The sequence below is a fragment of the Diplotaxodon limnothrissa genome, linkage group LG10, assembly GCF_057381915.1.
Source record: "Diplotaxodon limnothrissa isolate DT_005_m linkage group LG10, D_limnothrissa_male_GT1.1, whole genome shotgun sequence".
Lineage (NCBI taxonomy): Eukaryota > Metazoa > Chordata > Actinopteri > Cichliformes > Cichlidae > Diplotaxodon > Diplotaxodon limnothrissa.
This window is the reverse complement of record NC_140605.1, coordinates 36,324,735-36,352,530: the sequence shown is the minus strand read 5'-3', so window position 1 is coordinate 36,352,530 and position 27,796 is coordinate 36,324,735. Positions and strand designations below refer to the sequence as shown.

Sequence of the window (27,796 nt, the reverse complement as noted above, 5' to 3'; positions counted from 1 at the left end):
CAGCGGGCCGTCCGGCAGCCTCTGTAAGTACTCTGAGTAAATCCTCTTTCTGCCTCTGCATTCTCCTCAGCTGCAGACTGTAATCCTTTAAGAGCTCTTACCAGACTCCATGCAAATATTTCACAATTTTAAACTCGAGAAGAAACTCGGAGCAGTTGTTTTCATGTTTTTCACTCTTTGACCTTTGACCCAAACACCTGCTCAGGTCTGCTGTTTGGTTTCTTGTCAGGTTTGTTCTGATGGAACAAAAGTTCAGATCCTGAGAACACCTGGAAGCACCTGAAGATACCTGCTGCTATTTGTTGTTGTTGCTGAGATGGGATTCGCTGAGCTGCTGGATGAGGTGAGACACTTAAATTCCTCCTATGCAAGAAATAACTTCACTGTCCAGGTGTGTCATACAGGTGTGTAGGGTTAGGGTTAATGTGTTTCCTGTTGTTATGGCAAGGTTGGTGGGTTTGGCAGGTACCAGTGGATCCATGTGACCCTGATCAGTTTACCTGGTTTGCTGATGGCGAGTCAGAACCTGCTAAACAACTTTGTCTCTGGAGTCCCCACTCACTACTGCAGCATACCAGCCAATCACAGCTTGAGCAACCTGTCGCACCTTCACCAGGTGACCTGTCAGCCTGACTGTCTACCTGTCTGGGCATTTTAGTGCAGGCACTATGATCCCATTTCTTTAGTTTTCTCAATTTTACTTCCTTAAATCAATAAATCTGGATGGATGAATGTGATTGGTTGTTTCAGGTGGATGAGAAGCAGCTGCTGAAAATGTTTATCCCTCCTGATTCTTCAGGAAATAGACTGGCCCGCTGCAGGAGGTAAGGTTTTCTTCCTTCTCCTCAGTTGTTTAAATAATTAACCTGACCGTCACATCATTTCCTGTTGCACCTGTTGTCCAGGTATGCAAATCCTCAGTGGCAGCTGTTAGCTGCTAACAGTTCCACTAATGTTAGCCACCTAGAGACCGAAGACTGCATTGACGGATGGACCTTTGAGCAATCAGACTTTCTCGCCACCACCGTCTCCGAGGTAGCGGCAGGCACACGGCGAGCCTATTAGCGCGCATTGCCACAGATATGTTAATGAGGTCACTTGTCTCTTACCTATCAATCTCTCACCTGTGTGTGTCACAGTGGAGTCTGGTCTGCTCCCTCCGTCCTCTCAAACAAATGATTCAAACCATTTATATGGGTGGAGTTTTAACGGGAGCCATAGTCTACGGCAGCTTATCTGACAGGTGAGAGTTACCTGTGTATACCTGTTCATTGTCTCAGGTTAGCAGTGCAATCCGACTCCTTCTGTCTATCTCTCAGGTTTGGGAGGCGGTCCGTTCTGATTTGGTCATACCTGCAACTTGCTGTGCTTGGCTGTAGCTCCGCCCTTTCCCCCACATACTCCACCTACTGCATCTTCAGGTTTCTGAGTGGGATGGCGGTGTCTGGGGTCATCATTAACGGAGTTTCCCTAAGTACCCGTCTACCTGGTTCCTTATTTACCTGTCCACCTGGGCACTTGTCTGTCTTCCTAACTGAGTGTCTCCTCAGAGGTTGAGTGGATCACAACCAAGACGAGGACAGTAGTCGGCACACTCAGTTCCTTCTTCTTCACCTTTGGTCAAATGGTCCTGGCTGGGCTTGCATATTGGCTAAGAGACTGGAGGAAGCTGCAGATGGTTGTCTGTGCACCTAACTTCCTGTTCTTCGCCTACAGCTGGTCAGTCAGACTTAAAAAAAGGACAGTGATTGGTCAGGTGTTTCTCTCTGCTCTCCGATTGGTCAAGTAGTTCTCTCTGTGCTCTGATTGGTCAGGTGGTACTCAGAGTCAGCTCGATGGCTTGTTTTGAACCAGCGCTCTGAGGACGCATTGAAGAGTCTTCACCGAGTTGCTCGGATCAACGGGAAATCAGAGATGATCGATAAGATCACTGTTGAGGTAACCTGGCCACCTGTGTAAAAGTGCAATTTCTCCAATCAGATGCTGAGCTCTGTCCCATGTGACTGCAGGTGCTCCACTCTCACATGAACAAAGAGATTGAGTCGGCTCGTTCAACATTCACGGTGTTCGACCTGCTGAGGACCCCGGGGATGAGACGCATCTCCATTTGTCTGATGGCCGTCTGGTCAGACATACACCTGCTCATATGCTCACCTGTCTCACCTGCTTACCTGTTTACCCATTTACCTGCTCTTCTGTTTACCTGCTTCTTCTATCTGTTTTATGTTTTTTTTATTAAATAAAATGAAGCTCCTGTATCCACCTGTACACCTGTGTACTCACCTCTGTGCAGGTTCTCTACTAGTTTTGCATACTATGGCCTGGCGATGGACCTCCAGAAGTTTGGGGTGAGCAACCCGATACCTGTCTTCCTACTTACCTGCTGAAGTTTCAGTACACCTGTTTAAACTTCTTCTCCCATCCTATTGGTTGGATCTACTGTACTTCCTTCCTATTGGTTGTTTGTTGTTGCAGGTGAGTATTTACCTGATGCAGATCATCTTTGGAGCTGTAGATATTCCCGCCAAACTGTTTGCATTGGGAATACTCAGTTACCTGGGGAGGCGGGTCTCTCAGGCAGTTTGTCTCTTCTTCTCTGCCGCCATCATCTTTGCCAACATCTTTGTCCCCACAGGTACATCCTAATCCTGATCCCCATTCTGAATCTATTTGAGACCCTGGCCCTGATTCTAATTCGGAAACTGATCCCAATCCGTATTTTGATCACAATCTTGATTTAGATCCTATTCCATATCCCCAAATTTATCATAACACTGATTTAGGATTGTGATCCCAAATCTCATTCTGATTCAACCCTGATCCTGATCCAGAATCTGATCCTGATGCAATCTGAACTGTAATCTTAATCCCGACTGTGATACTGCCCTGTTCCTGATTCTAATTTAGATCCCGATTCTAATTCCAATTTGAATTTTTTAAAAGAATCCTAATTCAAATCATGGTCCTGGATTCTGACAACGACCCAATCTGAATCGTGATTCGACCCTGATATGAACATAACCCCAATCCATTCCTATACCCTGTCCTGGATTTGATCATGACCCTGATCTTAATTAGGATCCCAGTCACAATCCTAATGCTGACTCTGATTTCAGTTCAGATTCTGATCCTGGTCTGAAACTGATTCTAATCCAGATCCTATTTCTGATCCTGAACATGAACCTGACTCCGACCCAGAGTCTAATTTTGGATTCTGATCTTTATCCTGATCTAAGTCCCAATCTCTATTGAAGTCTGGGTCTTGATTTTGACCCCGATCCTAATGTGGACCATGATCCCAATTCTAATTTCAATACTAATTCTAATTCCTACCCAAATCTTTGATTCTGGCACTGATCTAGGTCTTTAATCCTAACCCTAATTCTGACCCTATGTCCTGTCGTGAACCTGAACAAAATCCTGACCCTGCCTTGAATTCTGATCCTGGTCCTATTCCCAATCCCGTTTCTAACCCCACAGACATGCAGACTCTGAGGACCACGCTGGCCTGCCTGGGTAAAGCTTTCACCTCAGCCTCCTTCACCACCGTTTACCTGTACACCGGTGAGCTGTACCCAACTGTTATCAGGTGATTAAATAAAACCAGTGGCTCATATTTAATATTAAATAATGTTAATTTACCTAACAAAAAACGCATATCTACAGGATCAAATTGCTGAAACAACTGATTAATGAGTTTGAGTAATATTCCTGTTCTGATGACTTCATAACCACTGGTCTGAATACTAAACATCGCAGCTAGGCCAGGGTCATGTGACTCATCTCAATAACTCACTGATAGGATGAGGCAGGGTCTCACAACGGTTTCACCCGAAAACCTTTTTCACACCTTGACTCGGGGGTCAGCAAGCTTTAAGACCCAAAGAGCCTTTTGGACCCGGTTTACACGGAAAAGAAAACTGGGAGCCGCAAATACTTTTTGACATCTAAAACAAAGATAACACTGCACACATGTAAAAAACAATGTAAGATAAGATAAGATAATAAAGTTCTATCTTATCTTATCTTATCTTATCTTACATTGTTTTTTACCGTTATGCTAAACAACTATAGTGTGTTGCTTATGAAATCCATGAAGTGCTACAAAGAAAATAAAATTTTATTTATGTAATGAACACATTTTGAACTCTTAAAAAATTATAACAAAAAAGAAAAACATCCAGGGGAAGGTCTCTTTTAAATTAATTAAAAAGATGAACTTAAATTTAGCAAACAAAGACTGAGCCGTCATCCTTGTATCCTTTTTGGGCTTTGACCTGAATTTTAAAAATAATTGGAAAAAAGCACTATGCTCCTAAAAAATGAATAATAAATATTTGCAAAATACCTGCATAAATATTTATTTTGCCTGGTTAATGTGTATGGTGGGGCGTGGTCTGCAGTGCTGCTGCAAGAGAGGTGGTCACACCTGCCTTAAAGTCGGTGCTCTCTCTGCTGTTGTGTTATGTGTCGGACTGTGTGCTGGAAATAAGACCAGCTGCATGCGCACAGCAACCGCGTGTGAAAAGTGGCCAATAAAGAGAAGCTGTAAAGCATGTTCATGTAAACATCGTTGGGTCTGCCATGATATAATAATAATAATAATAATAATAATAATAATAATGATAATAATAATAATAATAATAATGGATTGCATTTCTATAGCACTTTTCAATGGGACTTCTACTCCTGAACCTCTGAACATACTGGTAGGCCGTTCTCGTCAGAAGTAAATGCAAATGAATCTGCCCAGGCATCATTAAATGTTCTATTTTCTTCAGATATTTTTCTTTTCTTACATTTCTCCATACTTGGGCTACCTCGATAAATGCACGGCGTTTCGGCAGATATACCAGCTTCTGCGAGTGTGACTCTAATTTTGAGCAATGAAAAATAATAAAATATCATTTTATTTTTATATTTCAAGATCACGATAATCTTCCAATGTAGAACTACAAGTTAAAAAAAGAACGAACTCAAATAAAATACACTTCAGCTAAATACTTATAATTTATTTTCCCAAACCACGGAGCCGCAGTACAGGGAGTCCAGAATTATTAGGCAAATGAGTATTTTGTCCACATCATCCTCTTCATGCATGTTGTCTTACTCCAAACTGTGTAGGCTCGAAAGCCTACTACCATCCATCCATCCATCCATTCGCTTCCACTTATCCTTTTCAGGGTCGCGGGGGGCGCTGGAGCCTATCCCAGCTGTCATAGGGCGAGAGGCGGCTATATTGGTCGCTGATTTGTTTTTGTTTTGTTTTTGAATGTCAGAAATGTATATTTGTGAATGTAGAGATGTTATATTGGTTTCACTGGTAAAAATAAATAATTGAAATGGGTATATATTTGTTTTTTGTTAAGTTGCCTAATAATTCTGCACAGTAATAGTCACCTGCACACACAGATATCCCCCTAAAATAGCTGAAACTAAAAACAAACTAAAAACTACTTCCAGAAACATTCAGCTTTGATATTAATGAGTTTTTTGGGTTCATTGAGAACATGGTTGTTGTTCAATAATAACATTATTCCTCAAAAATACAACTTGCCTAATAATTCTGCACTCCCTGTATAAAGACTGAAGGGCCGCACGCTGATCAATAGTGGGTCCAGGACCATCTTAGGGGACACTCCCACGGGGCTTAAAAACTGGGATTCTCTAAAATTTCATCTGAGAACTGAAGAAGCTTCTCAGTTGAAAGATCTTCAAGCAACTTAAAGAAGTCCAGACTGCGATGACCTGATGGCTGAGAACCTTCAGACATGTTGCCTTGCACTCTATAAACTAAATTACCAGCTGACGGGGGGAGAGCACTGTTGTTTTATTATTATTTAATGCTGACCTATGCTTCCTTATTTTTCTTACTGTGTGGAACTTTGACATTTTGAATAATAATTCAAAGTTATGTTACAAACAAGGGCAATACAAATTATTAACCTGCTGGCTGTTACCATCACACTGTTTCCATAGTCCACATTATGAAACTTAAATGAGTTATTATTACTATTATCTCTAAAGCACAGTGAAAATGACACAGTCTAAACTGTGTATAAAGTTTGTTTTTTCAGTGCAGGAATCAGACAAAAATGTGTTTCTGTTGTTGGGCTTGAACGGCAGAGTACTAAGTATGAAAATGTGTAATTCTCTTTTGGTTTTTAAATGGATGTGGTATCAGTTTTTATGAAGTTACATGTTTGTTTGTTTGCTGTTTAGTTTGTTGTTTTTTCTGTTGTGGAGGGTAGAGTTGCTTTAATAATGAGAACACGGCGTAAGTGTTGCAGCCTGTTCAGTCACAAACTTTATATAAACGTTTTCACACTATCTGCGTAACGTGGTGATTGGTTAAAAATAAACATCAGCACGTTAAAGATGAGTGCACTGAGCTGTAATTACCAACGGCCAACGTGTGTTTATGAGTCTAATGCTGGTTAGCTTTTGGGATTAGCATGGAGCAGAGCTAGCATTAGCTTACGCAGGTGAACAAACCCTGCAGATGGTGACGCTCAGAACCGCGTGGACCTCCATAATTCACCTCAGTGTGTGAAGATAAGATAGAACTTTATTAATCCCTCGGGTGGGTCCTCTGGGAAATACGAACACACACGAACACACACACACTTCAAGTATTGAGTCTATTGCACTGTTGACTATTTACAAAAAGTATTGCACAAAAGGTATTGTACAGTGAGCTTAGTTGTCCCCCCCTCCTTTGTCCTCCTGTTTCCCCTCCCTCTCCCCTCCAGAGAGGAGTTAAACAGTCTGATGGCGTGTGGGACAAAGGAGTTTTTAAGTCTGTTAGTTCTTGTCTTGGGGAGAAGCAACCTGTCACTGAACAGACTCTTCTGGTTGTTTACGACCGTGTGCAGAGGATGCCTGGCATTGTCCATAATGTCCAGCAGTTTCTTTAATGTCCTTTTCTCTGCCACTGTCACCAGAGTGTCCAGCTTCATGCCGACCACAGAGCAAGCCCTCCTGATCAGTTTCTCCAGCCTGGATGAGTCCTTCTTTGCTGTGCTGCTCCCCCAGCACACCACAGCATAGAAAAGTACTCCAGCAACCACCGACTGGTAAAACATCCTCAGGAGCTTCCTGCAGATGTTAAAAGACCTCAGCCTCCTGAGGAAGTACAGTCAGCTTTGGCCTTTTTTATACAGGTGCTCTGTGTTGCATGACCAGTCCAGTTTATTGTCCACCCACAGCCCGAGGTACTTGTTGACCACCTCCACCTCCTCCCCCTTTATCTGAACCGGCAGTGGACCTTCTCTGGACCCCCCGAAGTCCACAACCAGTTCCTTAGTCTTTGAGGTGTTGAGTTGCAGGTGGTTTGTGTGACTCCATGTGACAAAGTTCCTCACCAGACTTCTGTACTCCTCTTCCTGATCATCCCAGATACACCCCATGATGGCCGTGTCATCTGCAAACTTCTGAATGTGGCATAATTCAGAGTTGTAGCAGAAGTCAGAGGTGTACAGGGTGAAGAGAAGAGGGGACAGCACAGTTCCCTGTGGTGCTCCTGTGCTGCTGACCACAGTGTCTGTCAAGTGTTCCTCTGACTGTGAGGTGTCCACACTTGAAAAAGACCAGACTTTGAATTTCACTCAACTTTATTTAGACCAACTAGTTTGATAGCTGGTAGGTAGCAGCAGGTAAAAAAACCTTTCAACACAAAAATAAAGAACATTCCATTAACCAGTAACATTCAGATAAATTACATGCATTACACAGAAGACAGATGAAATAACAAAATACACTTCAGTAAAGCCATTTACCATGTGGTTAACTGTTAATTTAACTGTGGTTCTTAAATATACAAAATGTGTCTTCTTTGCATTAACACTTTTTTTTTATAAACAATTGTATTTTAAAGTATACATTTTAAAGTTCAAACATTTTAATAGACTTTAAGGATTTTCTTTACAAAGAATTATTTTCTTTAAATCAAAACCAAACATTTATTCACTAGTTTTACGATCCACCCAAGGATTTGGGGTAACTATTTTTAATATTAATTAACATAAATATGTGGGAACACTAACTGCACAAACAATTTATTCAAACTTAAACATTCATTTTTGTCAATATAATTTTTTAAACTTAAATGCAGCAACTATTTCCCTAAGCGTAAAACATTTGCACAACTGAGCTTCCACAGTTCCAAATATATGTGCAGCAAATGTGAGCTCAAGAGCTTACCGATAGCCCGTCTTGTTCAAAGTCTTCCTCACAGTGGAAAAGTGGATCATACTTTGTTTGCTGTCCTCTCAGTATGTCGCACACGGGTCAAATGACTGCTGCATGCATTTTAAGGTCTACTAGGCACGCCCACCCTTGATTGCTCTAATGTGGCTCACCTGGCAGGGCGGCGCACACCAGGCCGTGCTTAGTTGTTGATTGCACCCAAGGTCTAATCAGTGGCCATGCTCAAACAGCAGCACCGAACAGGTAGTGGGCAGGAGGAGGAAGAGAGGAATAACAGCCACACCTACTAGGTCAGCGCGACAGTGTCAGACGTGATGTCCTTCAGCCTGACGTACTGTGGTCTGTCGGTGAGGTAGTCGGAGATCCAAGCCACCAGGCAGGGGTCCACCTCCATCCTGTTCAGTTTTTCCTGAAGCATACAGGGCCGGATGGTATTAAAGGCACTGGAAAAGTCCAGAAACAGGATCCTGACCGTGCCTTTTCCCCCATCCAGGTGTGAGTGGGCTCTGTGTAGGAGGTACAGGATGGCATCCTCCACTCCGACACCCGCCTTGTATGCAAACTGTAGTGGGTCCTGGGCATGTTGTACCTGTGGTCGGAGGAGGTTGAGGAAGAGTCGCTCTAGAGTCTTCATAAGATGTGACGTCAGTGCCACCGGTCGGAAGTCATTCAGCTCATTGGGCCGGTTCCTTTTGGGGACCGGGACGATGCAGGATGTCTTCCATAGGGCGGGCACTCTCCCCAGTCGCAGACTGAGGTTGAAGACTCGTTGTAGCAGCTCCCCAAGTTCAGCAGCACACGCCTTAAGCATCCTAGGACACACCTTGTCTGGACCTGCTGCCTTTCTGGGGCGAAGCTTCCTCAGTTGTCTCCTGACCTGATCCACTGTGACACTGGGAGATGTTTGGGAGGAGGGGAGGGGGGGAGATGTCTTGCTGCTGAGAGAGGGATTGGAGGAGGGGGGTGTCATGGTGTCAGGAAGGGGGGGGAAGCGAGGGAGGTAGGAGAGTGGGGATTGGACTCTGTAGTGAAGGTGAGGGTGGGGGGGTTGTGGGCTGGTCAAACCTGTTGAAGAAGTTGTTGAGTTCGTTTGCCTTCTCCACAGTCCCCCCCCCCCCACTGTGCTTTTCTTGGTGTTGTGGCCTGTGATGGTTTTCACACCATTCCAGACCTCCCTCATATTGTTCCTCTCCAACTTCTGCTCCACCTTCCTCCTGTAGGTGTCCTTTGCTTCCCTCAGGCAGCGTTTCACCTCCTGCTGTGCTGCTTTCATCTCCTCCTTCACTTTGCTCCTGAAAGCCTTCTTCTTCATGTTGAGGACAGCTTTGACTTCCTGTGTTACACACAGTTTGTTATTAGGATAACACCGTACCGTCTTAGCAGGGGCGACCGTGTCCACACAAAAGTTGAGGTAGTCTGTAAGACAGTGTGTCGCCCCCTCTATGTCCTCACCATGTGGGCTCAGGAGCACATCCCAGTCTGTGGTGTCATAGCAGTCTCTCAGAGCGACTCTCCTCTGTTAGCATAATGCCAAACATAAGAAGCTTATCAGAATTCTTCTTACTCTGATAAGCTAAATGATTTGTTTCCTTGCTACATCATGTCATTTCCTGTTTGCATGTCTGTTTTATGTCATACGTAAAAACATTTAGATCATGTGATGTGTGCCTGTGCTTTCAGGCAGACGGGAATGGGCTTCGTCTCCACCATGGCAAGAATTGGCAGCATGGCAGCGCCCGCCGTCCTCATCCTAGATGAAGTAATGTCACTAATCTAACCGTCCTTTGAATATGATCGAGGTCATCAATACAGGCAAACACTTTACTGATGGGACGACATTTCCCAGGTACTCCCTGCTCTGCCTAGCTTGGTGTACGGTGGCTCAGCCGTGCTCGCCGGCTGCTTCGCCTGCTTCCTGCCAGAGACGCTCAACGTGCCGCTGCCTGACACCATCGAGGACGTGGAGGCCAGGTGGTAAGCTACCGGCTATCTGCTAGCTTTACCAGAGCCACCTTCAGGGATCACAGAAAGTGTCAGGGATATTTTCCTGAAACTGCTGGATAAACAGGCACTCACTCAAGAACGAGATCGCACAGCGCTCTTTGTTGCACTTGCCGCAAGGGAAGTAGCTGCCTCCGAACTACTTCAACTAGCTTCCCTCTGCAGGCTGCTTTTATTGGTTACGCTCATGAGTATGCATTTTACAACTACATGTGACATTCCTGAGCAGGCATATCTGAACAACATCAGTGTCTGTATTCTGTGTGTGTGTCTTCCTGCCACACAATATATGCTCACAACTGTTAACCACATTTCCTGGTTATCCAAAGGCCATCTCCCCACACCCGTATACGGCTTAACTTTAATGGTTCACCATATACAAGCGTAGGCGAGCCCCTAAATAGCTGGGAGTGACCATCCCTCAGAATGTGCCTGTAGTTAAACAGCTACAGCTGATTACCTCCTCCAGCATCATAGATGTGTCGGACGAACAGAAGAATATCTAACCACGCAGTTTAAGGCACGGTTTACACATTTAAGTGCAACAATGGCAACATTTAACAATTTCAATCTAACAGAAGGGAGCTAAGATTAACCACAGAACAGAGCTAGAAACATAGAAATGTACTTAAAGGTGACAGACCTAGAACTTAAATCCCTTCATAAACCCAAAATAAATCACAAACCCACCAAACTCAAACACTGAGTCACAGGAACCATGACCGATTCTTCAGTCTTCTATATCTGCTGTTCACATTCAAATGTTTGTATTAACAGTTCTTTAACCTTCTCCTGAACACAGTTATTATTTCAGACATGCAAATATAAGTGAAATAACAAGAGGAAAAACAAATCAAGTTTTCATGTATATATCTATGTCTGCACATAAAAGCAGCAGGATGAAGTTTACACTTTTCCTGTTCCCACCCCCTATTTCAAATTTCATTGCTTTCAAATCCATAATTAACATTAATGGATCCATACATGTTTCACTATGTACAAGTGCAACACATGAACATACACAAATAAAACAATTTTCAGCACGTAAACAAAAACAACAACAAACGACATGTTTACATCAACTAAGCGCCCTGTGTTTAACTTAATCTCTGAGCGTATTTCACATATATGTGACAAACACCTGAATGAACACACTGGAGTACTCTGACAATGACCTATAAAAATGAGGACACAATGAGACGACTCAGTCACTGACAGGAAGATTTCCTATATTCATGCATTTATTCTTTTTAAACAGGCGTGTGAGTTTTATGTACTTTTCTTGATCTCACCTGTGCAGGTGTTGCACACACTAACTCCTCTGATACTGTGATATTTTACATTTGTCCTTCAGGTCAGGAGTATTCGGTCTCATTGTGGGGCAAAGACTTATTTGCTGCTTTGTACACTGTGCAGTTCTGAGGGCGACCAAATCTTTAAATTTGAGAATATCTAATTTGACAAAAAGTGGATTTGATGGTTCTCTTGCAGTAGTTTTATTTTTCATCCCTATTACTCTCTTTTGCAGAATCAGGGCTTGCCACAGTTGCACTGGTGCGCCTAACTTTTTTCTTAGGCGCACCGGCACAAAAGTTAGGCGCACCCAAATTTTTAAACCGCATCTCTTTACACCGCAGTTTTACATGTGCACTTTATTGGGGGAATTGCTGTCCATACAGACAATACTGATTTATAAATGATTCACTAACAATCTTGTCAACACAAAGTTCTTTATTTGGAGCACATTTCTACCAGACAGATAAGTTAAAAAGTGCTTGTGCTTAAAGTGCTTTGGCTCTCTTAATGATCACATCGGCTCCTCTGACGACCTGTTTGCTGCTGCCTGCCGCTGAAAGGCAGCGGGGGGAGGGGACACTTGGGCATTCATCGCAGTATATAATGTGTTTCTGGACACACTGCTGCTTTTTCAGCGTTCAAAGATTGATGGCTCTGTGTCAGAGCTGGCTGTGAACTTCAGACGGATCAGGCCTTAACAAAAAAGTTATCAATCGTTCTTTTCATCTTCTCTTATTACCCACAGCTACGGTACATCCACTCTGTCAGGCCTAGGCTGCTCACTGGGGCTGGGTACCATCACTGATTTCTACAATCCATTTGATTCGATTCAGTTTTGCCTCAGACAGTCAGAAATATTAATATTCTGATCATTTATGAGCACTGATACATGTGAGACTTCATCAGAGGCGTGAGCATCACAGCAGAGGCCTTTGTGTCAAAGTAACTGAGAATAAAACAGAAAAACATGAAGCAGATTTTCCTGGCCTGGATTTTTATAGCAGATAACCTTAAAAATATTCTGCAATTTTGCATAGTTTGAAAAAGTTTAAATTTTAATGTACAACATGAATAGCAGCGGCCCCCAAACTGATCCTTGTGGAACCCCGCACACAATTTTGACTTTATGGCATTTATTTGGGTAAATTGTTTACGGTTTTTAAGGTAACCCATGATAATGCCCCCTCACTGACCCCACATGTACATAGTTTAAGTTAAAGATTGTGATCAACGGTATCAAATGCTTTTTTTAAATCTAAAAAATTCTGACAGCATATTCTTTGTTTCCAATAGCAATTGTTACTGTATGTATAAACTGCATTAAGGCACGTGTTGTGGTCCTTTTGGGTCAGAATCCATACTGCTGTTCATATAGTGCATTGTTTTTTTGATAAAGTCATATAATCTATTGTAAAATATTTTTTCCAGTATCTTAGAGAACTGCAGTAGTAGAGAGATGGGCCGATAGTTTGTGAGAAGATGTTTATCTCCAGCTTTATATATTATATGCTACCTTTGCGATTTTCATCTTATCAGGGAATAAGCCACTTTGTAATGGCAGATTACAAATGTAGGTAAATGGTTTCACAATACATCCAATAATATCTTTAATTAAGTCCATATTAATACCACCACAGTCGATTTCTTGGAGTTAAAAGATGTAACTATATCAATAATTTGCTCTTCATCTACACCCCTCATTAACATTGAGTTTGCTACATTAATAGTTTTAGGAGGGTGTCCAGTTTTTAAAGTTTCTTTAGCCAAGCCAGGGCCAACATCAAGAAAAAAGTAATTAAAACCATTTATGTCACTAGTCGTTGTATTTTGCATGAATGGAACATGGAGAACATGAACTGCTCTTCTGGCTTCTCTTGCCTACTCCTCGCTGCTAGAGACCTGGCAGCTCTTTGCATAGCCGAGCCAGATTTGGCCCGAGGGAAGAAGCAGCTGAGACCCTCAGTATGTCTTGAAGATGATCATCAGTAGTTCTGGACCTGTACTTGGACTTACTGAAGTCCAAGGTGGAGAAGAGCTTTTCGCACAAGTATGTGCTCCCAAAAAGGCACATGGTCTGCTTGAATATTCGGGAAAGCCGAGGGAAACTAGGGCTCAATCCTCTCAAAGGTTGCCCAAGCTGCTTTTCCACTCACCTCCCTGAACTTCACTTTGAGTTCAGAGTTGCACTGCAGCTCAATGATTCCTCCATTTGAAGAACAGAAGAGGCATCTTGCACATCAAAGGAGAAGGGGTCCGCAAAAATGTGAAATGTGGCTCTGTTTGTCTTGAAGTCAGCAAATCTGTGATCAAATTCCTCCTGTAGCCTCAAAATGACATCAACATACTTTTTTTCCTGCATCCACGAGTGCCTTGCATGCTGGGAGATGGCAAAGGTTTGTCTGAGAGAGCTGAGCTTTCCAGAGCGCAGGTTTGTGGAGAATGCTCTCACGTTGTCATAGGCAGCACTGACGAGTTGCCCCTGGCCTTGTAACGTCTTGTTCAGTACATTAAGCTCATGTGTCATATCAACAAGAAAAGCTGAGTCCATGAGCCATTTGGGATGAGTTAGCACAGGAACACTAACTCCATCCTTCTCCATGAAGGCTTCACTTCTGCTCTCAACTCAAAAAGTCTCTTTAATACATTTCCCCTGCTGAGCCAACGTACCTCAGTGAAGTCGAGCACATCCCCATATTCTGACTCCATTTCCTCTAAAAAAGCACAGAACCTTTGGTGCTGTAAGCCCCTGGATCTGATTTGGTTGATGCATTTCACAACAGTTTTAACTCTTCCAGTTTTATTTGAAGTGCCACCAGTCCATGTTTCCTCCCTGTCATTGATGACGCTCCATCTGTTGTTATTCCAACAAACCTCTTCCATGGCAAATCTCAATGGCATCACACAGCTTGTAAATATCTGCTGAGCGGTGGTCTGGCCATGCATTGGAATTACTGTGAGCAGCTCCTCCATCACTTCAAAGCTGTCATCAACACCACGGACATACATTGGGAGCTGGGCAGTGTCGGTGATGTCTGTGGTCTCATCAAGAGCGACTGAGTATACACTGAAACATTTGGCTTTCTCACACAGTTGGTCATAAATGTCACTTGACAGGTCAGAAATGCGATCTGCTGCGGTGTTGGCAGAAAGGCTGATGTTGCTAAACTGACCTTTCTTTTCCAGACAGACTATATTTGCAGCCTGCAATATGCACTTTTAGACAAATCCCCCTTCTGTGAATGGCTTTCCTGCTTTAGCAATCATCTCACTGACCACGTGGCTCCGACTGCTGCCTGCTGCATTATTCTCTTTGGTTGCTTTCTTGAAGAAATCTTGCTGCCTCAGTAGATCTGTTTTAAGACTGGCAACCCGGTTCGCTCTCTCATCTCCCTGGTATTTTGCATCCACCTCAGCATGTCTAGTTGTGTGATGACATTTCAAACTGTATTCCTTGTGCAGCGCAACTTTCTCTGTGCAAATAAGACACGTCGGGGTGCCCCTGAACTCAAAGAAACATTGCATTTCCCACTTTTCCTGAAATTGTTGGTGCTCATCACCAACCTTTCTGTCATGTTTGGGCTGTGTGGCAGGCAGGAATGGACCTAAACGCAAACTCACAGGAATGGAACTTAAACTCAAAAGCACAGCTTTTATGGTGGGAAACAGATCATACAAACAATACAAAACTAAACTGGGAAAAACTAATTATAATGTGCACAAGGAGACACAGGGAGAATCACACACATGGGATGATGCGACACGGAAGAGAGGGAGGCTTTGACATCAATACACAGAAGGTGATGAGGGAAGTGGAAGCACACGGGGATCACAGCTGAGGATAATTACACGCGACAGGACGGGAAAGACACAAAGTGAAGGTGCTGACACCAGACACAAACCTTCAACACAACACGGGACGTACACAGAGGCAACCTGGAGAGGGAGAGAGAACAAGGAGCAGCACATGACGGGGTGAGGAAAACACGGAGCGCAGGGCACCAGAACTAACATCACAATATAAACACAGTTACACAAAGGGAGACACAGAGGGCAACTACATGATAGCGAGCGCAAAAAAGGCTGCTCATGGACTGTTATCCTGTTGTTACAGGAGAAAGAAGCAGAAATGACACTGTGACACATAACAAATCAGCTGTTGTTCAATTCAATTTTATTTATATAGCGCCAAATCACAACATAAGTCGCCTCAAGGCGCTTCATAGATACAGAGAAAAGCCCAACAATCATATGACCCCCTATGAGCAAGCACTTTGGCAACAGTGGGAAGGAAAAACTCCCTTTTAACAGGAAGAAACCTCCGGCAGAACCAGGCTCAGGGAGGGGTGTTGTTGATGTTTTTTGTTTTGACTACTTTTACATTATATTGCAATATATGTAATGTTCATGTGTGAGGCAATGTAAACAGAGTGATGTAAATAAAAAACATCGACCCACACATTACGGTACGACCCTATAATTAGTCCGGGTTACCGCGTCGCTATGTGACTGCAGAGTAAATTAGGCTGCATCCTTACTTTTCTTTTATGGCGCAGCTTACTTATATAAATATATATATGTACAATGTCCCGCCGGGCAGCAACTTGAAAAACAACTTTTTTGAAGTGTTGTGAACGCAGCACGCTGGGGCGAATGTCCGCGTGTGCCGAAACGAGGCAGTCAGCCAGGCACAGAAAAGAAAACAGTCCAGGGCAACGCTGTTGTACGTTTCACTCAATGAGAAATGTTTCTCTGCTTGCATCAAGTCCCGCCGATGTCCCGCCCCCGAGATCCATATCCCACCGTGATTGGTAGGTTCGTTCAGCTCCACACACAACACTGTAAAGTGTCTTACATATCAAACTCGTGGGCCGCACTAACATTAAATTTGCATATTAAGGCGGGGGCCAGTTGTGGCCCCTGACACAGACAATACAAAAGGTGACACGTGGATAAAAATGTAAGCTTAAAAAAACAAAACAAGCATTGATCAACAGAAGGCCTGTTTAAACAGAAAAGTTTTAATTGCTTTTTAAAAGAATCCACATTGTCAACCAAATGTAGTTGTGGTGGTAGACTGTTCCACAGACTTAAAGGCTCCGCCCCCTTTAGTCTTCAGAATGTTCCTTAAATGAAAGAAACAGTAGATGCTAGAAAGCCAATCAGAAGCCTGGGTTAAGCACTAGACTAGATTGGACAGCCTACCCAGCTGATGAGGCTTAAAGGACATATGCAGCTGAATGTCATCGGGATAGAAATGAAATAATGTCACTAAAAGATTGAATGATGCCAGCTAAAGGAAGCGTGTAAAAAGAAAACAATAATGGACCCAAAACTGAGCCCTGTGGAACAGGTTAGGTTAGGGACGCAATGATAGAGGTCAATCTGATGAGTTTTCAAACCCAAAGGACCATCTCTCTCCATTTACTCCATTATTAACGCGAACTTGTGTGAAAAAGTACATTCCAGTTCTGGTACCTAAATTAGCTTCAGTGGCTGTGTTAGCATCACTAGCTGTGTTAGGTTAATTAGCTGCGATGCTAACATCCTACTGTTGCTCTCTCATAGACTGATCGATCACCTGATAATTAAAGATGAGTAATCACATGTCTGTCTTTGTAAAGGTCTGGCAGACGCAGCGCCTCACAGCAGGAGTGCGTGGCTTTAAAGGAGCTCAAGGAAGCAGAAGAAAGTGGCCTCAATGCGCTCTGACCAACAAGACGCTGCCACATCACACCATCAGGACCAATCAAAAGGGGACTGACTGTTGACCAATCAGGTGTTTTTAAGATACAGACCAATGAAGATATCTAGAGTAAATTAACTGGTGATTATTGATTGATCTCATGTAATTGATCAGATCAGAACAGCAGACAGTGATAATGATCAATAATTAATAACACTCTCATTACTGTTGTATTGAACCATCATTAATAAAGATGTTAATCTGCTCCTGAGTTTTGACTATCAGGCTTCAGGAATGAGCTCCTGTGTGGGAAGCTCTTCCTCATCAATATAAATTTAATATAAGAATATTGATTAGCTGGCACTCAGGAAGAAAGCTGCCAGCTTTGTACACCAGCACTGCTGGGTAAGATAAAGTTTTTACTACAGGGCAAAAAAAGATCCATTTGATCCACTCTGACTGCTCACCTGAGCTAAACTAATTTGGAAATGGAAGTGGTTCTTATATAGTGTAAGAAGCTTTATTCAACTTATTCAACCTCAAGCTCTTTTTCTATGCTTACGTGTTCTCTATGTAACAGTGACACTGTGATGCATCCATCGCAGAGAAACCCGGGGTTAGGATCTTGCCCAAAGATATTTGGCATGCAGACTTGAGCAATCAAAGATCAACACACAAACCTCCTAATTAGTTGATGACCTGCTCTACTTCCTGAGCTACAACCACAAAAGCCATCATCAGTGGAGCTGTGATAGCACAGGTCAGCATGGCAACAGGTAAACAAAGAGCAAAGTGTCCATGAAGACGTCAAACCGTGACATTCATTGAGTTTAACCTGACTGGACAAAACACCCCTGAAAAGTGTGCAACAGGCAGGTGATGAGGGTGGTGGAGGTGTTGGTCAGACCCCCTGAGACTGAGTCAGGTGGTCAGGTTCAAACTGTACCTTTTAAAAGTGTACTGGCTGAATCTCAATGTGTGAAATCATAATCGAATGTAATCAGATTACTTTCAGACTGTCTGCAGCTGTTTTAAAAGCTTAGGGTTGATAAAGATAAGATAAGATACCTTTATGAGTCCCGCAAGGGGAAATTTCATAATTAGCCATAATTTCATGAGGCTGCCGACCTATTGCACGCAATGGCGGCGCCATCTTACCCTCCGACCACACATACACACATACATGACACAAAACATCACATGGGGAAGACAGGTCAGAGAGGTATAACAATGGAAAATGCACCACATGAGGAAAGATAAGGAGAAAAAATAACTCCCCCCAGACTGAGCTCCAACAGGGAGACCAGTAGTGATGTGCGATACCACTGATTTCTTTTCTGATCCGATACCAAGTAATATTCAGGGTGGCATCGACGATACTGATCCGATACTTTGTACAAAAACTTATTTTAGTTATTGTATCTCAAATTATAGCATCATAATGATTACAGGACATCAGATTACTTGTTCTTATCACTTAATAATGCAAAGTTCATCATATAGAAATAAAAAACCTGAAGTTGTGCCTATTTGAACACCTTGCCTGCCTGCAGCACTAAAGGACTCCGTGAGAGACGTCTGTCTCGCCCCAGCAGCACCTGTCCTTCTCCTCCTCTTCAGTTCGCCTCAACATAAGCTCGTCATATTCTGTGATATGATTTACTCTGTGTCTGACAAATTTGTGGTGTTGCCACAACATCTCACTTTCTTGCCACATGTATCACAAACTACGTTTGTGGATGTAAAATACGTCCGCACATGACTCCATTTACGCTCAGCCATTGTTGTGAGTGCGCACACCAAGGGGCTGCGACACATTTATACATTTCGCACATGTCTATGAAAGGCAGAAGAGGAAGTAGTTCCTTCCAATGTAGACAATCCGAATGAAATAGGTTCTTTCCACTGTGTTCCTGTTAATGATAAACTACAAATTTACCCTAAATTACTAAAATATCGATATTTTAATGTGAGAATCGATTCTAGTCCTGACAGGGACTAGAAAGAGAGCAGATTTCTCCTGTTTTGGCTTCCTGTTAAATCCAGAATTCAAAATCCTGCTCCTCACATACAAGGTCTTAAATAATCAGGCCCCATCTTATCTTAATGACCTTGTAGTACCATATCACCCTATTAGAGCACTTCGCTCTCGCTCTGCAGGCCTACTTGTTGTTCCTAGAGTATTTAAAAGTAGAATGGGAGGCAGAGCCTTCAGTTTTCAGGCCCCTCTTCTGTGGAACCAGCTTCCAGTTTGGATTCAGGAGACAGACACTATCTCTACTTTCAAGATTAGGCTTCAAACTTTCCTTTGAAAGGGCGATCGTGGCTCAAGAGTTAGGAGTTTGCCTTGTAATCGGAAGGTTGCCGGTTCGAGCCCCGGCTTGGACAGTCTCGGTCGTTGTGTCCTTGGGCAAGACACTTCACCTGTTGCCTACTGGTGGTGGTCAGAGGGCCCGGTGGCGCCAGTGTCCGGCAGCCTCGCCTCTGTCAGTGCGCCCCAGGGTGGCTGTGGCTACAATGTAGCTGCCATCACCAGTGTGCGAATGTGTGTGTGAATTGGTGGGTGACTGGATATGTAAAGCGCTATATAAATACAGGCCATTTACCATTTTTGCTAAAGCATATAGTTAGGGCTGGACCAGGTGACCCTGAATCCTCGCTTAGTTATGCTGCAATAGACGTAGGCTGCTGGGGATTCCCATGATGCACTGGGTGTTTCTTCTTCACTCACTGTATTAACAGACCTCTCTGCACTGAATCATATCTGTTATTAACCTCTGTCTCTCTTCCACAGCATGTCTGTATCCTGTCTTCCTTCTCTCACCCCAACCAATCACAGCAGATGGCCCCGCCCCTCCCTGAGCCTGGTTCTGCTGGAGGTTTCTTCCTGTTAAAAGGGAGTTTTTCCTTCCCACTGTCGCCAAAGTGCTTGTTCATAGGGGTTATTTGATTGTTGGGTTTTTCTCTGTATGTATTATTGTAGGGTCTACCTTACAATATAAAGCGTCTTGAGGCGACTGTTGTGGGGTTTGGCGCTGTGTAAATAAAACTGAATTGAATAATTCCACACCAGCCTATCAATCAACCAAACACCCAGACAGACGTTTAACTCATTTGAAAGCCTGATGCTTAGCCTTGTCCATCCCAGCTGTAAAACTCAAAAACCAGTCTTATTCGTTATCATTTATTGTCCACCTGGGCCTTACACAGTCTCTGTCTGATTTCTCAGACTTTTTATCTGATTTAGTGCTCAGCTCAGATAAAATAATTATTGTGGGTGAATGGTACTCATGGCCATTGATCAGTGGTTGTTGATCAATGGTCATGAGAATTTGCATACTAATGATCAAGGAACTGACCTCCCAGCCCATTGTTCCATCAGTGGGGCTGGTTTCAGTAATTTTGGAAATGTACTGTTTATAAGATTGGAACCCTGCAGTCAACTGAGACTGAAGAAGTCACCTGGATGAGTGACGAAACGTTTCTCCCACTGAAAACGCTACGTCCAGATGAACAGAATCAACCTTTGGAGTGTCGACCATAATATCCTATTAGCGCGATTAGAACATGCTGTAGGTATTACAGGTACTGCACTGCAGTGGTTTGTATCATATCTATCTAATAGACTCCAGTTTGTGCATGTAAATGGAGAGTCCTCTTCACACACTGAGGTTAATTATGGAGTTGCACAGGGTTCAGTGCTAGGACCAATTCTGTTTACATTATACATGCTTACCCTAGGCAGTATCATCAGGAGGCATAACATAAGTTTGGATTCAGGAGACAGACACTATCTCTACATTTAAAATTGGGCTTCAAACTTTCCTTTTTGCTAAAGCATATAGTTAGGGCTGGATCAGGTGACCCCGAATCCTCCTTTAGTTATGCTGCAGTAGCTCTAGGCTACTGGGGTCTTCCTACACAGTAAAAAATGGAATGTCAGTATTTTAGAGGAAACCTATTTTAACCTCGATAGAGCACTTAAAACTCAGGAGTAAATCAGCTCTAATAGTGGAGTTAAAAGTCAGTGTAAAGTGAAGATTTAATTCCACACAGTATTATGATTAGTACCAGTCTACAGGTGTGGGCAGGCTCAGAGCTGTGACCCACGTGGACTTTTCCCTGGTGAGGTGTCACAGTCAGGTAAGTTAACATTCCCATACTGGTAACATCGTTTAATAGGTATTTTTCCACTAAATAGCTCTTTATAGTTTCACTGATGTCGTGTGAGAACATGTTAGCAGCATATACTCATCAGTTTAAAGATATTGTCGAGTAGCTACATGCTGACTGTTTCTAACAGTTCAGATGTTTATCTTTTCATTCAGTTTCACCTTTTAAATGTTATCTATGTATTTATTCTAAATGCTGCTGACATAATATTATTTCCACATGTCCAATGGCATAGTTTTAACAGCTAAATTACTGCTTTGTTCATTAGATGACACGATAAATGCTGCTACTGTAACCTGTAGCTTTGGGTTTCCTTCCATCATATAGGTTAGAGCAGCAGTCTCCAACCTTTTTTGCGCCACGGACCGGTTTATGCCCGACAATATTTTCACGGACCGGCCTTTAAGGTGTCGCGGATAAATACAACAAAATAAAACTAGTACCAGTACCGAAAAAAAGAAGATTTATTCATAACACACGTGAAAAGACCCAGGAAAACCGAGTTAACGATAAAAACGATAACAAAATAACGCTGAAAACCGATAAAACCCTGAAAACCACATATTTCACACCTGAGCCTCAACTCTCGCGGCCCGGTACCAAACGACTCACGGACCGGTACCGGTCTGAGGCCCGGGGGTTGGGGACCGCTGGGTTAGAGCACAGATTTATCACAGGATCAATATGAAAACTTGACACCCCAGAGAAATAAAAATGAAGTATTAAAGAATCAGAATCAGAATACTTTATTCATCCCGAGGGAAATTAGGGTTACAGCAGGCAGCACGCTAATGGCGCATGCGCACTTACAAAGGAACCTTCTGACCAACTTTACACAAACATCACATTGGGCAGACATGTCAGAAAGGTAGGCTGATAGGAAAAAACAACGAAAATACACTACATGAGGTAAGAGGAGGAGAAAAAAAACTCCACTCAGACTGAGCTCCTAGTGGGAGAACAGTTTGATAACAGAAAAAACACCTCAGCACAAAAGCACATGACTATCAATACACCATAGAAACACAAGACAAGCAACGTGTAATCAGATTACTCGGAACAGTGTCAATATGTAATATTTTCACATATTTCATTGTTAATTTTAACACTAAACTGAGTAGAATTGACCCCGAAAGATAAATGTTACAGTCATTTAGGACCAAAGGTTATCTGACAGACTTCACATCAACGGTCCTGGTGTGAAACTGTCACAGTGTGTGATGCTCAGAGTGTGTCTTCTTCACGCTCTCATGTTAGTTTCACTTAATATGAATCTGTTTAATCCGACAGTCGCTCACAGGGGCTTGTATGATGGTTGGGGTTACTCTGTGTCTTTACCCCACAGTATAAAGCACTCTCAGCCAACTGCTGTGGTTATTTGGTTCTATATAAATAAAGTTTCACTGAATTGAATCAAAATGTAAATAACAACAGAGTCTGGTAAACTTCTTTTTCACTCACAGTAGAACAAAGAAGTCATATAAAGTCACAAAAGGCAGGAAACGTCAGTTTTAGTATAGAGACAGCTGGAGGAAGGTTGAAGAGTTCGTGATTGTGTTTTTAACCCTTAGTGTTTTCAAGCATTCAGGGAGACTTTGAGCAGCCACGCGGTGGCGCTGTTATTCAGGATCATGAAAGCAGATTACTGTGTTTAGATCAGGGCTGTGATTGGCTCCGGACGTACAAACAGAAAGTTTTATTTCAGAGAGGGCAGACGTTTACCCTCAGAAACGTATAGGGCTACTTGTTGTTCAGAGCTTTAAAGTATAGGAATGTGTTTGATGTGATCCTATACGGTCATGTTTGCCACTGACGCAGAGCAGAGAGCCCGCTGATCAGGTGCTTGTCGATCACAGGTTTCGGTGTTGTGATTACTGACACCTCCGTGATGCTGTCTCTGCTCCTTTTTCTGCCTCTGTGGTCACACATCGATCCGCTCTGCGTTGGTTATTCCTCATGTTTTTGTTTCGTCAAAGATACACGCCCCCTGGCGGCCTCTGACAGCCTTACCACGCTCTGACATAATCAGCCAATCAGAGACGAAGTTTTGCCCCGTCCCATTTGATTGACAGGGGTGTCGGCGAATGGCGGTGCGCCTGCGCCGTTGGCCTGTGTTGCGGGAGGGAGGGGCTCCGCTCCGCTCGGCAGCACAGCGGAAGAAAATGGCGGCCGTGGCTGCAGAGCCAGGAGCTGCGGCGGTTCCGACAACAACAGCGACCGACGAGGGCCCGCCAGCGCAGGGCCCGGCGGGACCGGGTCTCCCGGGAGCCCGATCGGAGTGCGAGGGACCGCAGGAGACCGGGCCGGCATTGGACCTAGGCGCGATGCGGGCGGAGGACGGAGGGGACGCGGAGGGCCGCCATGTCAGGCCGGAGCTGGAGCCCGCGGCGGGAAACGCGCATCCGGAGAGCGACGAAGCTAGCGGCTCCGGGCCGCCGGAGCGGGTCAACGCGGACCGCTTCTCCCCCGGACTGCCCGCGGACCCGGAGGGCGGCGGAGACGTGTCTGCGCAGGAGGCGTACCGCGGCCCGGACCCGCAGCCCTCAGCCGTGTTCTTGCACTCATTCCCGGCCGCGCCGCCCGTCACCGAGGCCGGCCTGTCTCTGGCCGAACCTGCCGAACCCACCACCAACGAGACCACGGACCGAGCCGAGACCGCGGGCCGGAGTTACACGAGCCTGGAGCAGGCGGAGCGGAGGCCCGCGACGGACACTGTGCTGGACGGGACGGCGGACGGTCCGGACCCAGCGGGGCCCGAGGAGCTGGCTGCCCGAGGCCCGAGGGATTCTTCCCCGCCCTGCCGCTCACCGAAACGGCGGCTGCTGACCGAGCCTGCCGCCGAGGATCGAGTCGTAGCTGACTCTGTGCTGGACCTCAGTCTCGGGTCCGAGGTTCGTGTCTGCCTGGACCACGTCATCGATGACGCGCTGGTGGTGTCTTTCCGGCTGGGAGAGAAGGTGTTCTCCGGGGTCCTGATGGACGTTTCAAAAAGGTGAAACTTTATTAGCAGCAGAGGATGGATGTGATTGATTAGTGATTGATCCTGAACTATGAGGTAGTTTAGAAACAATCAAAAATGATTAGTATTTCTATTTGTCATTGTTTTAAGGATTTAAATGTGTCCAGCTCACCTGTATGAACAGGTTATTGGTCAGGTAAACAGCCCTGCAGGAGCGTCCTGCTCCTCGTTAAACGGCTGCGGGGATTGATTAGGCTGCAGTGTATATCATTACCTGCTGACCTTTGACCTGGTTGGTGATGGATATAGGACAGAAGCAAGAATGAGAGTGTCTTTACAGCGCTCTGCTGCTCAGTGGGGGGGGGGGGGGAGACTAAGACAGGTCACCAGGTGATAAAACACAGACCTCTGACATCACTTTTTCATCCGTGTAGTGAGTACTGATGCATAATCAACCACCCATAACCTTCATAGCCACAGATACACAGTTACACAGTGGTGTTTTCACAGTGGTTTCTTATGTATAAACACATACAGTGTTGTTTTCGTTGTGCAAAAGTCTTGAATCACTTTTCGTTGCGTTTTGCTGAGCGTTGTGCTGCAGAGATTTGTCTGCATCATTACTTAAAAATCATTGTTGTCAGTTACTGTTTGTTTATTCTTACTCAACACTGGGGGGGCGGGGTCTGAATATGAGGAAATGAGGGTGACTCACGACTTTTGCACAGTACTGCATGTGTACGAGCAGTAATTACACATGTGACCGATTACTGCCGGGTGTTTTCCATATGTGATGCGCTGGCTGCATCAGAGTCTCATGCTCGCCATGTTTGCTTCCAGGTTCGGTCCGTACGGGATTCCCATCACCGTGTTCCCACGCCGGGACGACCGGAGTCGACCTCCCACGTCTCTCCAGCAGCCACTGCCGGTTAGCAACGACTTTCCGGCCATCAAAAAGGAAGAGAACGCTGCTCCGCCCCCTCCTCAGGACTGCACCTCTAAACCGCCACCGCTGTTTCAGGAGGGGGCACCGTACCCACCTCCTTTGTTCATCAGGGACACCTACAACCAGGCCTTACCTCAGCCGCCGCCGCGCAAGATTAAACGGCCAAAGAGGCGCTACCGCTGCGAAGAGCCCACTTCCATCATGAACGCCATCAAGCTCCGCCCCCGACAGGTACTCTGCGACAAATGCAAAGGGGTGGTGGCGTCAGGCGGGCACCGGGAGACACGGCGGGGGCCGGTGGACCTGAGGGGCGACGAGACTTCGCGGCGGCGGAAGGTAGCAGAAGGACCGATCTCTGCTGAGGTCAAGCGTCTGAGGAGTGACGACAAAGGACGGCCCCCGGCTGCCGACCGGCGCTCGTCATCAGGGATACGTGTGTCATCTTCGTCACAATCCTCTTCCCGCCGCGTTTTGAGGGGAGTGGCCTCATCCTCGGCGACCTCGAGCCGCATGCGCCTGAAGCTGAACTCTAAGAAGGTTCTGACCAAAGGGTCAGCTGACCGCTCCAAGGCGCGGCAGGTGCTCAAGACGTTGGTGAGGAGCTCGCAAACGCCGCCGCCGCGCCGGCACAAAGACCAGGACCAGGACCGCCCCAAGGCTGTGACCCGAGCCGCCACCCTGCAGAACCACAACCAGAAGGTCCACTTCACCCGGCGCCTGCAGCACCTCAGCGCTGCCGCCAGCACGCCGCTTCCACCCAGAATGCGCCTCAAACCCCAAAGGTATCGTACCGACGACAGCCAGGCACAGAGCTCCTCCTCCTCCTCGTCCCCGCCCAAACTCAGCGCTCGCTCATCACCTCCCAAACCAGAACTAAGCCCCGCCTCAACACCCAACCCATCCACAGCCACGCCCCCACTTCAAGTAACTGCTCCTCCCCCAACGCCATCCTGTATGGGAAGCGTTGCCGCGGAGATGCAGGCAGCGTCTGAGGGGAGAGTAGGAGGTCCTCCCTCCTCCTCTTCTCTAGACTCCACCCCCTCAGAGTGTAGCTCCACAGACAATTTTGAACTCCCCCCACCCGGAGATCCTCCCTCTTCCTCTTCTCCCTCCCATAACTCCCCCTCCTCAGCTCCACGGTGCCCACCCTCCTCTCCGCCAACTGGCCCTCCCCTCAGAGCTAATGGTGAGGAAGTGCAGTGTGGCGTTGGGGAGGAGGGCAACGACCTGAAGAGGCGCCGTAAGTCTTCCACGTCGTCTTCCTCCTCCTCCTCGTCATCGTCATCCTCCGTCTTCTCCAAGGCCGTTTCAAAATGTCCGCTCCCGGACGGCCGCACCGTGTGCGTCGGCGATATTGTGTGGGCGAAGATCTACGGCTTCCCGTGGTGGCCGGCGCGCGTGCTCGGCATTACGGTGTCGCGGCGTGGCGATACGGGGCTGGCGGTGCAGCAGGAGGCGCGTGTGTCGTGGTTCGGCTCGCCCACCACGTCCTTCCTGCCGCTCGCACAGCTGTCGCCCTTCCTGGAGACGTTCCAGTCGCGTTTCGACAGGAAGCGGAAGGGCCCGTACCGCCGCGCCATCGCTGAGGCCGCCAGCGCTGCCAAGCAGCTCACACCGGAGGTGCGGGCGCTGCTTACCCAGTTTGAGACGTAGCATCGGCCACCGCCCACTCGCCCCATCCTCACTGCCCACCCCTTTCAGACAGGCCCCGCCCTTTCAGAGGAGGTGGGAGGAGCTAAAAATGACTGATGGACAATGATGAGTGTGTTTCACATTTATGGGGGGAGGGGGATCTGTCAGGGGCGGGGCTATCTTCAGTCACTGGCGGCGTTTCAGTTTTCCGCACCGTGGGAAATGTTATGTAGATAATTTAGCCTGATGGTTGGCTGACAGAGCGATGATGTCACAGTATTAATAAACACTAATTAAGTTCCTCGTAGTGATTGACTGATCTGAGTGGCTGGCGGTGTGATGTCACTTCCTGTTGATAAAATAGACTGAAAACTTGTTTTTTTTTCTAGAAACTTCGTTTCCGTACAGAATTGAATAAACTGTGAACAAAGTGAGGTCCAACCCACAGCCCGGGGCCCCAGACGTGGCCGTGCTGAGCCGCTGTCAGGACGGTGCGTTCGAGGCCCCGGGCTGCTCGGGCGGCCCAACGCTCTGATGATGATGATGATGATGGTGATGATGGTGATGAAGGTTCTCTGCTGTCAGACTGTTTACCGTCTGTTTGCAGATCAGAGAGTCCTGCTGGACAAAATAACGGGAACAGTGTGTACATGTGTTGCTTCCTGTTTGAATCTGAATAAACGCTCAAACTTCTCTGACCTTCGCCTCATCATTTCCACTCTTCTTCTGTGGTGTTTCTCTGGCGGAGACCTTGGACTTTCTCACCTGCAAACAGATGTTTGGTAAACGGGTCTCCACAGCTGCTCCCACATTTGCCTCTTGTGGCTGATTGGTCCGTTCGCTGGTCAGGTGGTGGTGGTTAATTCCTTTAGTTCACAGATCCCGCAGACCCTGAAAC

General features: G+C 45.6%; 2 protein-coding genes across 2 annotated transcripts; both read left to right on the top strand.

Annotated features, from left to right (window-relative positions):
• Positions 1-316: 316 nt before the first annotated feature.
• Positions 317-17,214, top strand: oatx (organic anion transporter X). Its single transcript, XM_085364203.1, has 15 exons — positions 317-343; positions 449-616; positions 751-824; positions 906-1,035; positions 1,140-1,243; positions 1,320-1,474; positions 1,551-1,719; positions 1,815-1,938; positions 2,010-2,125; positions 2,294-2,348; positions 2,476-2,635; positions 3,481-3,589; positions 9,889-9,967; positions 10,055-10,182; positions 17,127-17,214. The coding sequence occupies exons 1-15, from the start codon at positions 317-319 to the stop codon at positions 17,212-17,214; spliced, it is 1,686 nt and encodes a 561-aa protein (XP_085220329.1).
• A 6,231-nt stretch (positions 17,215-23,445) lies between these two features.
• Positions 23,446-27,578, top strand: pwwp2a (PWWP domain containing 2A). Its single transcript, XM_085364202.1, has 2 exons — positions 23,446-24,353; positions 25,161-27,578. The coding sequence occupies exons 1-2, from the start codon at positions 23,446-23,448 to the stop codon at positions 26,917-26,919; spliced, it is 2,667 nt and encodes an 888-aa protein (XP_085220328.1). The 3' UTR covers positions 26,920-27,578.
• Positions 27,579-27,796: the final 218 nt, after the last annotated feature.

What these genes read in the sequence shown, in the direction of transcription:
- oatx (XM_085364203.1), top strand. Translation starts at nt 317, where the DNA reads ATGGGATTCGCTGAGCTGCTGGATGAG. An exon ending in CATTAACGGAGTTTCCCTAA is followed by an intron (nt 1,475 to 1,550) that starts GTACCCGTCTAC and finishes GTGTCTCCTCAG; the next exon opens with AGGTTGAGTGGATCACAACC. An exon ending in CTGTACCCAACTGTTATCAG is followed by an intron (nt 3,590 to 9,888) that starts GTGATTAAATAA and finishes CTGTGCTTTCAG; the next exon opens with GCAGACGGGAATGGGCTTCG.
- pwwp2a (XM_085364202.1), top strand. Translation starts at nt 23,446, where the DNA reads ATGGCGGTGCGCCTGCGCCGTTGGCCTGTGTTGCGGGAGGGAGGGGCT. An exon ending in CTGATGGACGTTTCAAAAAG is followed by an intron (nt 24,354 to 25,160) that starts GTGAAACTTTAT and finishes GTTTGCTTCCAG; the next exon opens with GTTCGGTCCGTACGGGATTC.